The sequence below is a fragment of the Anabrus simplex genome, chromosome 13, assembly GCF_040414725.1.
Source record: "Anabrus simplex isolate iqAnaSimp1 chromosome 13, ASM4041472v1, whole genome shotgun sequence".
NCBI classification, from domain to species: domain Eukaryota; kingdom Metazoa; phylum Arthropoda; class Insecta; order Orthoptera; family Tettigoniidae; genus Anabrus; species Anabrus simplex.
This window is the reverse complement of record NC_090277.1, coordinates 98111860-98126381: the sequence shown is the minus strand read 5'-3', so window position 1 is coordinate 98126381 and position 14522 is coordinate 98111860. Positions and strand designations below refer to the sequence as shown.

At 40.2% G+C, this 14522-nt stretch overlaps 1 protein-coding gene across 1 annotated transcript in view; it reads left to right on the top strand.

Annotated features, from left to right (window-relative positions):
* Positions 1–14522, top strand: part of LOC136885007 (ATP-dependent helicase brm) — a 235026-nt gene that overhangs the window by 199677 nt on the left and 20827 nt on the right. The window contains exon 23 of the mRNA XM_067157383.2: positions 3320–3597. Within this exon, the coding sequence (XP_067013484.2) occupies positions 3320–3597 (278 nt within the window). The remainder of the gene's footprint in view (positions 1–3319; positions 3598–14522) is intronic.

Here is a 14522-nt window from a genome sequence, read left to right as displayed (position 1 = left end):
GGTTGCAAATTCGTTAACACGCAACACACAGACGATGTCATCCACGTGTGGAAAAAGTTCTGTTGGCAATTTCTGTAATATATTGTATATTTTGATTCTTTGAATACACCTTTCTACGTTAATTCTAACACTCGCAATATTGTAAGTACTCTCAACTTCCTCAGCTGTTAATCACCCGTCATGTAAGAACGGTGGTGTCACGATTATGATACCGCGGCCAGATAAGTTAGTTCTGATGCCTAAATCCTTTATCAGCCATGACCTCATCGCCAGGTTGAAGGAAAGTAAACCACTGACGGTTGTTGTGAATGAGTCGCTAGCTCTTCCACCGTAACACTTAGATTTAAAGCGATCATACCATTAGGCGTGATTGCAATTAAAACTTTTGCAGTGTATCTACCCTTGTATTGAGAATAGAAATACAATCTCTTGATCTACTTGGGGAGGCTGTTCAACTCTAAATTCCGTGCAGTCAATAATGACTCGACAATTACCGTAATTTCTTTTAAATGCTGGAGACATTGTTTCTTGAACACTTTCCTTACTAGGCCAGAATATGAAATGTTTCGTACGCAGTGCAAGTTGCATAAGCACGGTCGTAAAAATACGTGAAATTGTTGTCTTGTGAACACTCTCAAAGCAGAATAGGACAGTCCGATTTTCATTTTCATTAGGAAAATGAATAATCTGGTTTCTTTACATAATTTCGAAACATTACAGTTTGGTAATAACGCAAGGCAAAGACGTTGAAGTTCACACCTGTTAAATCACGCATTTGTGTATTGTTCCTTATGGAACTGAAGCCTTGGAAACCTGGACCCTTGATGTCTGCATGATCGTCTTCCGTTCCACACATTTTATCACGTTTCGTAATGTCCCCTCCCAGACTTAAATTAAGTGGAATACATGCTTGTGTATTTACGTCGGTTTCATTTTTTGAACAAGAAAACATGAAGTCTGAACAATGAAATTCAGATGCATCTGTTCCCACAGATGCATCCTTGGTTATGTTACTTGGGCAAACTGTACTTGGAAAATTTTCCGTCTGATTCTTCCTTTTTTAATCGCTTGAGTTGTCAGTGAAAGCGCTGTAAGCTGGGTCCCGGCGACAGATTCCTCTTCTTGGATTCATCCGGAAATATTGTCGGAACATAGGCTGGACTTAGTGGGTGTCCAGATCTTTTGTTTCCGATAAAATGTGCACTACATATTTTTGAGGTTGCCAAAGTGATCCATCAGTGCTAAAAATTCAATTAAATCGGATCAACTGAACTTATTACAAACATGTGCAGTACGTATGTGTACGCCTACTTACTTCGTTCGGTTAACTCCTTGTATTATCCATCGCCTCCTTCGGTCCACATCTATCGCTCGTTTTGGAAAACAATAAATTTGTACTTCACTTGCCGTATTTGCGTAAGTATTGGATCATCTGACAACGCAATAATTGCGTTTACTTGATCTGCTATTCTCTGCCATTATCATCTGAGTGACTACACTCTCAGTCATAACAGAACAGCTACTGCGAGTTTGGAGTCTGCCTCACGTGTTGTTTTCCGCCCGGCCGCTAGAGCGACGCGCACGGTGCCTACAGTCTCTGCCTGAACATCAGGAAGACAGAATACTTGGAAGTAATGGCATGATCCAAGTCAGGAGTGAGAACTTAGCAAAAACAGATAGATTCAGATACCTTGGATCTGGCCTGCAGAGTGACTGCAGAATTAACCCTTTCCCAGCGTCAACCGCTTATAAGCGTCAAATGTTTATAGATGCCTCTGACATCTATTGGCCTTATTTTGCAACAAAGTATACATTTCATTTCCATGGAATATTGTTTTCCATGTAGAATTCATGTGGCCATGCACACGTTTTCCATGTGGTCAGTAGTTGAAGCAGTATGGCTCCCGCGCTAAAACCCCCAAGAGTAAACAAACAAGGTAATTTAGCAGACAGTGATACTGAGCGCGTGCTCTTTCTTTTCAAGGAAAGTGAAGATGAAAGTAACAATTACTCGTCTGAATCGAGTGATGAGTTCCACGACAGACACGAAATTGAAGACATTCAGACTGACTGGGTTATGTTTGGAGGGCCACTCAACAGATTTGATTTTACTGGCAATTATTGGGATTCATGCTAACTTGAGGGATAATGCTGAACCATTGACAATATTTAAACATTTTCTTAGAGACGAAATATCTGAATTTAAAAAAAAATACACAACACATTGAAAATTAATGCTCAGTTAAGGGGTTAACAATGAAGAGTATGCTAGGATAAATGCAACTTGGTTGTGGTGGAGGGATATCGCTGGCATTCTTTGTGACAAAATGCTGACCGTCCAACAAAAGCACTGAATGTCAATTTCACACCGTGGAGATGCAAATGCTTCACTGGTTGATGACCATCTCCTTAATCCATCACATCAGCAAATTGGTATCACACCAATTATAGGGAAGATGCACGAAAGGCGCCCCCGATGTTCTACGTGCAGCACCTGGCACGGTGCCAACCTCGCCTTTCATTTTTTACATCAGTAGTGTCCACTCTTCTGGACGACCAAAAAAAGCACTAGCTAGACGTGGTAAAAGAGGATATCGCCCCAGGGGCTCTGAACTTTGGAGCATGGGTTGGCGACCACGGGGCCCTCAGCTGAGTCCTGGCATTGCTTCCACTTACTTGTGCCAGGCTCCTCACTTTCATCTATCCTATCCGACCCCCCTTGGTCAACTCTTGTTCTTTTCCGACCCCGACGCTATTAGGTTTGCGAGGGCTAGGGAGTCTTTCATTTTCACGCCCTTCGTGGCCCTTGTCTTCCTTTGACCGATATCTTCATTTTTCGAAGGGTCGGTCCCTTCCATTATTTTTCTCTGATTAGTGTTATATAGAGGATGGTTGCCTAGTTGTACTTCCTCTTAAAACAATAATCACCACCACCACTAAAAGAGGATATGAGGGAAGTTAGCTTGAGACCAAACAAAGGAAGAAGAAGAAATGCGAGAAGAGGAAGCAACAGAAAGAGGGCAAACATGAAAACACAATAAGACAAAATGTTGTGTGGATGTTTAGTAACTTTCGTGCAGTAACTATCTTTATGATGTCATGAGTGACTCCCACAGAATATTGGTGTTTCTCTTTGTGTGATTGTAGTATGTTATTCATTTGGGAATTGCCTGTATTCTCCCTTTGTTCAATGATCATTCTCATTCTTTTATCCTGATCTGTCGTCTTCTGAATATTTGAACTTGTTGTTAATGTTTAATTTTTGCTTGTATTTCATGAGTGTAGAGATTGAGGGAGATTTGCAATACTGGTGTTACAGGCAATAGATGAGGGTGGAGAGGACTTTGAAGAGGAGGAGGAGGAGGAAGAGGATGACAAAAAGATGCGCAAGAAGACCCGCAAGCGTCGCAAGAAAGCTGAGGAGGAAGAAGAGGAAGAGACCGTTGAAAATAAGGAAATGAAGAAGCGGAAGAGTGCAGTCGCTGCTTCGGCCGCTGTGGCTGCCACCAGTGCCGCCGCATCTAACGCTGCCTCAGAGGCACGGGTCAAGAGACAGATGAAGAAACTCATGAACATTGTGGTCAAATATACAGACAGGTACCAACCACAGTAATTTTGGTAGAGTGAATAGTTCTTGCTTCCAAGGTAAGGGTCCACAAAAAGTAGTTCAGTCTCAGTTTGGGGCAGAGAAACTTTTTAAGAAATGTCAGCTTTTAAAGAACAATGTATATTTGTGATAGACAGCTGGAGTCTCACTGCCTAAGAAGGGTAGTTGTGATTGATATTTTTAGTAATAAGGCAGAAGAAAAACATTTTTTAAAGATGTACAGAAGTTACTTGTTGTACGATTATGGAGGACCTAGGAAAGGTTTTCATTCCCCTTCCTGAAGGGGAGGGGCAGGCGAAGGTAACGCCATCTCTCTAGCCAGGATAATTATGGAGTTTTGTGGTAAATGTATTGTGTGGTTACAATTGAGTGGAAACGTTGTATTTTTAGTTAAATGTTCTGTGATTCACTAAATTTTTCAGTAATGGAAAGGAACAAAGTGACAAATCAACTTATACATAAAAAGATAGGAACATGAAAGCAAATACATAATAGGATAAACACAGTGACCAGGTCAGTGTGGAAAAAGTTAAGGACAAACATGAAAATACAATAGAACAAGGACAATCTCCACATCTTCATACACTGTTGTCTTCAGATATATTCTCTCCTCATCAAACCAAGTTCTTCTACATCCATTTTATCTCAGTCCCCAATCAGCACATTTCTGCTTCCTAGCTTCATCAAAAAAGGCAAACATCAATACCCATTGTGGATCCTGGTAGATCTTCAGTCTTAATGTGAGAAGTGCGAGAAAACCAGAGGGTGGGGCTCTGTCTGCCGTGTGAGGTACTGCATAGTGGAGGAACGTGTTATGTTTGAGTTGCAGAGAGTCGGTGGGGACAGTACAAGCATCCAGTCCCCAAACCATTGTAATTAAATTTCCGTGGCTAAAATGCACAACCTGGCCAAGATCAAACCCAGCAGGCTCCTTCAAATCAAAGGTTAGAGCGGTACCACTCAGCCAAGGAGGTTGAAACCATTAGATAAGAATTGAAGTTTTGTATAGATCCTCCGTGGCCCTGCCAGCATCTTACTGCTGGGTTCCACGGTTTAGATCTGTCACTCCATGTGAGATTTGTGCTGGGCAAAGCGGAGGCGGGAGAAGTTGTTCTCTGGGTACTGCAGTTTTCCCTGTCTTCTTTAATTCCAGCAACACACTCCAATATCATTTCGTTTCATCTCTCAGCCATTAATCATTGCCCCAGAGGAGTGTGATGAGCTTCAGCAGCTGGCCCAATTCCTATCCCTGCCACTAGTTGGAGGATTCAATCATTTTATTCTTGACCCATTCAATGTTATGAATTTCATAATTGGTTCCGTATTGAATTAAGATTACATATAATTTTATAAAGTTTATTTCACGTACTCAATACAGTACAATAATTGCAATGTCTATAAATACATTACAATATGTTCTTGACCCGTTCGAATGACTGGAAGCAGGCTCTGGATTTTAATTTCAGTTTGTATACCATTTTACGTTCTTTTCTTGAAACAACCTCTGTGTTTGGAAGAAGTGCCTGAGACTGTTTCTTTCGTAGTCTAACCCTCCAGACCATTATGGGGGCATTGTGCGACTTGCTGTTGTATGATTCGTTTTCAAGCATTCCTGTCTTCGGCGAGATACTCGGATTCATGCATGTTCTGTCTGATTTAACTCTTCATTTGGTCCACCCATTGAATTGGTGGTGTTCTTCGTCTTTTGTCGACGACCATCAATTTTTCCCTCTTACAAGAAGTTTCTCCAGTGCCTCAGGTTTTCTGGTTGTGTGACCGAAATACCTGAGGTACCGCTGGCTCATATTGGTTGATAGTATCGTATGGATGCCATGCTGTTGTAGTGTTATTGATTCATTGATGCAATGTGCTGTCCAAGATATTCGAAACAGCCATCTGCAACACCACATTTTCATGACATCAAGGCGGTCAGTCTTCTTAACAGTTTCCATTTCAGCTCCATAGGTAGCAGTAGGAAAGATGATCGTCTGGAGAAGTCTTATTTATGTGTTAATGGCAATTGTGGTGTCTTACCGTAGGCAGATTATTTTGCCTCTTGAGATCTGTGCCATCACAATATGGCTGCGAATTTTAGGTTCACTTGGGGCACTCTATTTATTTACTAATAAATGTTTATTCTAGTTGTTTTCTGTCGTTTTTTACTCTACAATAATGATTTGATGCAATCTTCATTGTTCAACATACTGAGAAACAGACTAAGAATATTGAGTTGTCACTGTCATTGCAGTTTGTCCACTAAGAAAAATCCCTATCTTTCCTTTCAAAGAATTGGGACATTTTTTTCTTTTCTTGTTTTAATACAACCTGGTGAAGTGAAAGTACCCCAGTTGATAGCAATAAGAATTACAATTAGCTTGTCTTTATCGATGTAGCCATCTTGAGTTGTAGCCAGGATATTGTGTTGTACACACGCTTGGGATGTAGCTCTCTGTATACCGGGGTTATTCCCAGTTTCCCATCCCTATTGGGGGGGGGAAGTAATTATGTGCTTTTATATACATTTTTCTTTATTCTTATTCTTGAGGTGTTTTTACTGCTGGTAAATTTTTCCTTGTGCGTGTAAAGTTAAAATTATTCTGTTCAGAGCTCGGATTGCTCGCTACCCTTATACCTCCTGTATTATTGTCATCCTTGCTAGTAATAAGGAGTGATTCTTAATCGTTGTTGTTGTTGAGTCATCAGTCCATAGACTTGTTTGATGCAGCCCTCCATGCCACCCTATCCTGTGCTAACCTTTTCATTTCTACGTAACTTGCATCCTACATCTGCTCTAATCTGTTTGTCATATTCATATCTTGGTCTACCCCTACCGTTCTTGCCACCTACACTTCCTTCAAAAACCAACTGAACAAGTCCTGGGTGTCTTAAGATGTGTCCTATCAAACTATCTCTTCTTCTCGTCAAATGTAGCCAAATCGATCTCCTCTCACCAATTCGATTCAGTATCTCTTCATTCGTGATTCGATCTATCCATCTCACCTTCAGCATTCTTCTGTAACACCACATTTCAAAAGCTTCTATTCTCTTTCTTTCTGAGCTAGTTATCGTCCATGTTTCACTTCCATACAATGCCACGCTCCACACAAAAGTCTTCAAAAACATCTTTCTAATTCCGATATCAATGTTTGAAGTGAGCAAATTTCTTTTCTTAAGAAAGCTCTTCCTTGCTTGTGCTAGTCTGCATTTTATGTCCTCCTTACTTCTGCCATCGTTGGTTATTTTACTACCCAAGTAACACTATTCATCTACTTCCTTTAAGACTTCGTTTCCTAATCTAATATTTCCTACATCACCTGCCTTCGTTCGACTGCACTCCATTACTTTTGTTTTGGACTTATTTATTTTCATCTTGTACTCCTTACCTAAGACTTCATCCGTACCATTCAGCAACTTCTCGAGATCTTCTGCAGTCTCAGATAAAATAACAATATCATCGGCAAATCTCAAGGTTTTGATTTCCTCTCCTTGGACTGTGATTCCCTTTCCAAATTCCTCTTTGATTTCCTTTACTGCCTGTTCTATGTAAACATTGAAAAGGAGAGGGGACAAACTGCAGCCTTGCCTCACTCCTTTCTGGATTGCTGCTTCTTTTTCAAAGCCCTCGATTCTTATCACTGCAGACTGATTTTTATACAGGTTGTAGATAATTCTTCGTTCTCGGTATCTGATCCCTATCATCTTCAGAATCATAAATAGCCTGGTCCAATCAACATTATCGAATGCCTTTTCTAGATCTACGAATGCCATGTACGGGGTCTTAATCATTACTGACCATTTTCCTAAAACCTATTGCAGTCGAAACTGGTTAACACGTCCCCCTCTAGCAATGTATGTAGTTCCGCTTCTCTGAGAACATTTTTACTTGATGTTTTACTATGTTGTGCTTTGAAAATGTACTATTTCTTTATTTATTTCATTAATTATAATTGTAAACACTTGGTTTCTTTGTTTTCAGCATAATTATTTTTATGTTCAACGTAACCTTAAATTTAACAGCGTAATTGTCTTTAATTTTTTAGCACGTTCCCTCTTCATGACGTTATTTTTTTTCGGTCCCCACAGAAACGTCCTAACCAGTTTTGGCTGTATTTTAGGACTTTGTGAAGTAAATCATAGAGTTGGAAGTTTTTATGCTTTAAGGGGTGTTTTTGATCTTTTGTACCGGTGTTTAAGAGCAGGTGTTGATGTGAATCTGCATTCTAGTATAAATCTAGTTTAAAAAAGAAAAGCTGGAAATGACTGCATAGGATGCAAAATGTGCCAAAATTTGTGTCCTCATTAAACTGTACTGGTAGATGCCCTATTACGATTATTACAATCCATTTTCAAGTTACAGTCAAAATTTCCTTTTTCCTTCTATGAAAACTGATACTCCACTCTAAAGTTTGGCAGGCCTGCATTACCCAACTAGAATGCCAACTTCTATCAGGGCATCATGTTGGAAAGACAAAGCAGCCTACTCTCTTGCAGTTTTTCAAAAGATAATGAGGTCAGTATGTTAAAAATCATGATTTTATCTCTTTCAAAATTTTGCTCATGCATCCTTATTGTCCGAATTTCTCAATGTTCGACTGTACTCTTCTTTTATATTTTTTGCTTGACAGTATGGCCATTAACTTTTCATTTTTAGGCTATCCCAAACAACAATGTCCACTTAACAAGGGTTATTTTATGTCTTAATAGCTGCCTCGGTGGATCAGTGGTAGTGTGTCCAACTTATGATCCCAAGTTTGTGGGTTCAATCAGAGCTGACACAGTAGATTTTTGAAGGGCGGTCAAAAATCATGGCTCTCCTAAGCATGATAAAGATCTCTGGTGCTGCACTTAGTATCATCTGACAGAATTAAATTAACTCAACCATAGAAATCATCCAGTAGAATTCTGTTTTCGTTGCTAGACAACACCGCAATCGGAATGCCGCACTGACGGTTGGTACCACTTCAGAAGGCCTGCAACTTGGTAACTGAAGTCATACAAATGGTACAAAGGTGGCACAGAAAATAATGCACCACAATTTTTTTCTCAGCCCCCAACAATGATACGAATTTGAAACTTTAGATATGAATTCTTTGAAGTTTTCGGAGTGCGTGCGCAAAGTTTCCGCTTTTTTCGATAGATAGCATACTTGCAACAGTGGTTCAACATGGCGTCTGTAAGTGATGTACATTACAAGCAGTGTGTCGTCATTGAATTTCTTATTGTGGAGTAAGAAACTGTTGGAAACATTCACAAATGTTTATGTGCAGTTTATGGAGCATCAGCAGTCGACAGAAGTACGGTTGCTCACTGGGAACAGCGGGTGAGGCCATCTGAAAGCTGTCCGGCGGTTGGGGAGGCCACCCATGGAGGTCACACCCAACAAGATGCAGCGTCCTGATGTGCTCATTCGCAAGGACCGATGCAGGACGACTTGGGAGTTGGCGCGGGAGCTATCAATCGGCACAGGAAGTGTGGGTGTAATCATTAGTGCCCTTGATTATGCAAAAAAAGTGTTCATGATGGGTTCTGTACTGTCTTACGGAAGAACACAAAACTCTCAGAAAAAAACATTTCTTCTGAGTTCCTGCAGCGTTTTGAAGCTGAGAGGAAAGTTTTCTTGTCCTGGATTGTGACAGGTGATGAAACCTGCGATCGCCATTTTCAGGCTGAAACAAAACTGCAATGCAATGTAATGGAATGGTGCCATCCTGACTCTCCACAGAAGAAAAAATTCAAAGCAACTGCTTCCGCTGGTAAGGTCATGATCACTATGTTTTGGGACTGTGATGGAGTCATACTCATTGATGTGATCCCGAGAGGCACCACCATTAATTCTGACGCATATGTGAAGACATTGTCCAAACTCAAGAAGCGCTTCCAGCAACTTGGACACCGTAACAACCCAGGTGATTGTTTGCTTCAACATAATAACGCACGGCCTCACACAAGTTGGAGGGTGTCGGAACACATCGCGAAACAGGGTCGAACAGTGTTACCTCATCCACTCTATAGCTCTGACCAAGCACCCTCAGACCTTAACTTGTTTGGGCCATTCGTGGGAGACATTTTGAGAATGACGAAAAGGTGATTCTCACAGTGAAGAAATGGCTTCGTGAACAGGAGTGGTAACCGACAAGGCATACACGCTCTTGTGTCTCACTGGAGGAAGGACATAAAACGGGAAGGAGATTACGTATAAAAATAGGGAGTGTAGAAGAAACATCGTTCTCTCGTGTGTAAGTTTCATTGTGTTCAATAGATAATTGTTGAAGAAAAAAATGCAGTCCGTTAGTTTCTGGGCTACCCTTGCATTATTAAGAGAGTGGATCAAATATGAACTGGAATTTTACATTTTAGAGATTCAGCTGAGATATACAAAAGCAACATGTCACTATTCTACATGTCTTCTAATTTACAAAGGAATTTTTTCCTGTTGAATTGGCAGCTTTTAAAATTCCATCCTAGAAGAAAGAACGTGGGCATGTTTTGCAGCCAGTTACTCCTGCATTATCGTCAAATCACTGTTCTTACAAGTGCTCTTTGAGTGACCCCGAACAAATGTAAATCATTGGGTGATAAATCTGGGCTGTATTGAGGGTGTTATAGTGGAGCTTATCTCGCATTAGAGCAGCAGTATGGGGCCTTGCATTATTGTAGAGAAGAATGACATCTCGAATTGGTTGCCGATGTTGTTCATTGTGATAGGCAACTTTTGCATCATCCATTAGTGGCAGTAATGGGCAGCATTCACTGTTCTTTGTTCGTCGAGGAAATCAACGTACAAAATGCCCATAAGGTACCAAAACATAGTTGCAAGGATCTTTCCAGCTGACGAGCAAACGCCTTGTGGCCTCTACTAGCACAGATTCCCCTATCTCTTCCACCACTCCATGCTTACCTGTTTGGAGTTTTATCACAGGTGACGAGGCAGCACAGAAAATGCTCTCCTTCCTCGTAGTAGTAGTTCAGGCAAATTTACAGACGACGCACATCTTGTTTACCAATTTCCATATGTCTTCATCTCTTGCTACCTTTCGTGACTTCAACGTACTTCTAAGGAGCTTTGTTCCTGCTTCCTGTATTTCATTTTCATAAATTTTTTTTTTCTTTCTTTTTTCTTCACCAGGGTGCTTACTATGTATATCATAGTACACTATTTATTTATCCTTCACTGATATACACTGAGTAGCCAAAAGTCACAGGAAGGGTTGTCCCATTAGAAAATGTGCTGTTTATGACCCCTGAGCGTTGTGGCTAGCTGCAGCATAGCTGAGCTGTCTGTCGCAGACACCAGTGTGATGAAGATGGCAACACATAGCGAGTTAACAGACTTTGAATGTGGGATGATCATCGGCGCATGGGTCATAGCAATGCGGAGATTGTACGCAAATTCGGGTTTCCAATGTCAACATTAATGTACAATATAACTATTTATAATAGTTTATTTAAATCCGCCTTGATCAATACACTCATTAAATGAAAGAAACATTATTTATTAAACCATACATGTTTCGGGAAATCTCAACCATTCCCTTCATCAGTGGTTAGATCAAAGAATAACATAATGACACAATCTTTTGTTTTACAATTTGAAGGAGTATTGTGTCCCAATACATCATGTCAAAGAGTAAAGAGAACTTACGAAATATTATAAAAATGATCAATACATACAATTTTGGTTGAACTGAATGAGAAACACTATACAAATTTATGATCTTCAAGTTTTTCTTCTTTTCTTCTTCTTTTTGTTCCTTAAATGATTATATGCTAGCCTAAACAGTGGGTTATCTTCTGTACTTTTCTCATTTAAACTTGATTCAGAATTACATTTTTGTGTAAGGTAAATTTCTAAATTTTCCAAAACATTCATTAGTTTTCCCTTTTTGGTCGAATGTAATAATTTCATGTCATTGGAAATGTCTGTAAATTTATGATTCATTTCAACCATATGTTCTCCCATTGCCGAATGTCTTTTATGTTTGACCGCATTAACGTGTTCTTTGTACCTTATAGCCAAACTTCTCTTTACTCTTTGACATGATGTATTGGGACACAATACTCCTTCAAATTGTAAAACAAAAGATTGTGTCATTATGTTATTCTTTGATCTAACCACTGATGAAGGGAATGGTTGAGATTTCCCGAAACATGTATGGTTTAATAAATAATGTTTCTTTCATTTAATGAGTGTATTGATCAAGGCGGATTTAAATAAACTATTATAAATAGTTATATTGTACATTTAGACCAGTCAATACGGACCAAACACAATATTAACCTATCATGGTTAAGTTTATTAACAATGTCAACATTGTCGAGGGTGGGTCTTCAGTACCGCAGTGAGAATGTTACCACCTGCTTACGCAACAGCATGGGAAGACCACAGGTATTTAATGAACGGACATCACATCTCCTCTGCAGAACCATACTGGGCGCTTGACTGGCTACTGTGAGTCAGATCGCCGCCAAATTGAATGTTGGGAGTCAGGAACCCATTTCTAAAAGAACTGTAAGGAGGGAACTGCACCGCATAGGCAGAAAGCAGCCTGTTGAAAGAAAAAAAATTTAAAAATTTATGAAAATGAAATACAGGAAGCAGGAACAAAGCTCCTTAGAAGTATGTTGAAGTCACTGAAAGGTAGCAAGGCTTCACCAGCCGACGATCAACTCGACATAGAGCTCGACGACGTGCATAGGCTCATGAACATCGTCAATGGACGATGGAACAGTGGCGGTGTGTGGGATGGTCCGATGAATCCTGGTTCCATTTGTATCGAGCTGATGGGTGCGTGAGAGTGTGGCATGTGCCCCTTGAAGCTATGGATCCTGCGCATATCAACAAGGTTGTATCCAGGCAGGAGGTGGCTCAGTTCTGGTCTGGGCGGCGTTCTCTTGGTCACAATTTGGCCCCATTCTCTGGCTGCAGGGAGTGCTGATAGATGCACATTATGTGGACATTCTTTTAGACCATCTGCATCCCTTTCTGGCCCTAGAGTACCCTGATGGAGATGACATGTTTCAACAGGATAATGTGCCATTTCACCGCTCTGTGGTGGCACGCAGGTGGTTGGAGGAGCACTCCAGTGAAGTTATGACCTTGGATTGGCCCTCCAGATCCCTCCGATCAACTACACACAACCAATTGTGGATAGCAGTGCAAGATGCTTGGGTCCAGATCCCTCCAGAACAAATCCAACACTTTGTAGAATCGATGCCTCACCTTATTGCTGCCGTTTTGAGGGCTCGCGGAGGAGCAACTCGTTATTAACATCACGTTCAGTGTCTTCCCATGACTTTTGGCCACTCATTATATATGTAGTCCAGAGCAGATTCCATACCCTGTAAGAGAAAACATTGCCAGTCTTGAAATCTCCATTATTTCACTTGCACTTGAAGTTCTTTCAAGCTACAGTGGAATGCATTTTACCTTCCTTCCTAATCCTAGGGAAGTGAGAAAAAATGTTGACCATGTGGTCAAACAAGAAAGATTGAAGAAAGAATTCTAACAATTAAATTAAATCATCATCATTTTCATTTCCCCCTGTCCAGCTCTTGCCAGGTTGGGGTGTTGATCGCACTTCTCCACCTTTGCCTCACCTTCCACCACTCCTCTTCAGTAATTGTATTCCTTTCCTGTCTTCTTTTACTTATACTGTTCTTGACAGAGTCCATTCATCTTGCTCTGGGCTTCCCTCTTGCCCTCTTTCCTTCTATCTTAGCCCTCAAAACTTGTTTCGGTATCCTTCCCTGATCCAACCTCATAACATGTCCAAACCATCTCAATTTATTCTTCTCCATCCTACCACTCAGTTTTTCTACCCCTGTCTCTTTTCTGACGTCAACATTTCTTACTCTGTCTCTCCTTATCTTTCCTACTATACTCCTCAGGAACTTCATCTCACTGGCATTAATTTTACTCTCATTTATTGCTGTCAAAGTCCAAATCTCTGATGGATACATTAATATAAGGATAAATAACATCTTGTATCTTACCTCTTTACAGATCATAGGTACTTGTCTGTTCCTTCATCAAGTTCCTTACATTCTGGGAGAACATATTTCCTGCTTGTACCCTTCTTCTGATCTCCATATTCAACCTTGCATCTTGCATTATTTCACTTTCCAAATCTTTGAAGTATTCTACAGCCTCAAGGTTTTGTCCCCTGATACTAATGATTCCTTTTCCTTCTCTTTCTCCTCTTGTCATCACCACTGTTTAGTTCTTCTTCACACTGATTTTCATAGCATATAGTTGGATTTGCACGTCTCTATTATTGACTCCTCAGATCACTATGTCATCTGCAAACAATATTTTCATATTCCCTCCATAATCTTGCCTTTGTTTCCTTTTAGAATTTCATCCACAACAATTATAAACATAAGTGAAGACAATACAATTCCCTGTCGTAGTCCTTTTTGGATTCTAAACTAATCTGTTGTCCCCACTGGAGTCTGGACACAACTGACACAATTCTTATGTTCTGCATTCATTAGTTCCCTTGATTGCCTTCCACATCCTTTTCTTTCCTGGCTCTCCCACACCTTTTCTCTATTAACACTTATCGTATGCCTTCTCTAGATCAAGAATACCATCACCAGATCTTTTCCATATTCCCACTGTTTTTCCATGAGTAATCTCATGGTAAATATACGGTCTATTAAATAAAATATTATGCCAAAAAAAGGAGGATTGAATACGGATAGATAGGAATTTACTATAGAATTTGATCTCCTTTTGTTATTCATGTATACAATATATGTTATATTTTGGTGGCCACTTGGTTTATATCGCGCATATCAGTAGCTGGTACTGGTACTTACTACAGTAACGGGATAGGATTGTAAAGACAATAATTTGCTACCGAGTGTTGATTGGCAGTGAATAACTTGACTTATGTAGAGAGGCCAACGACTT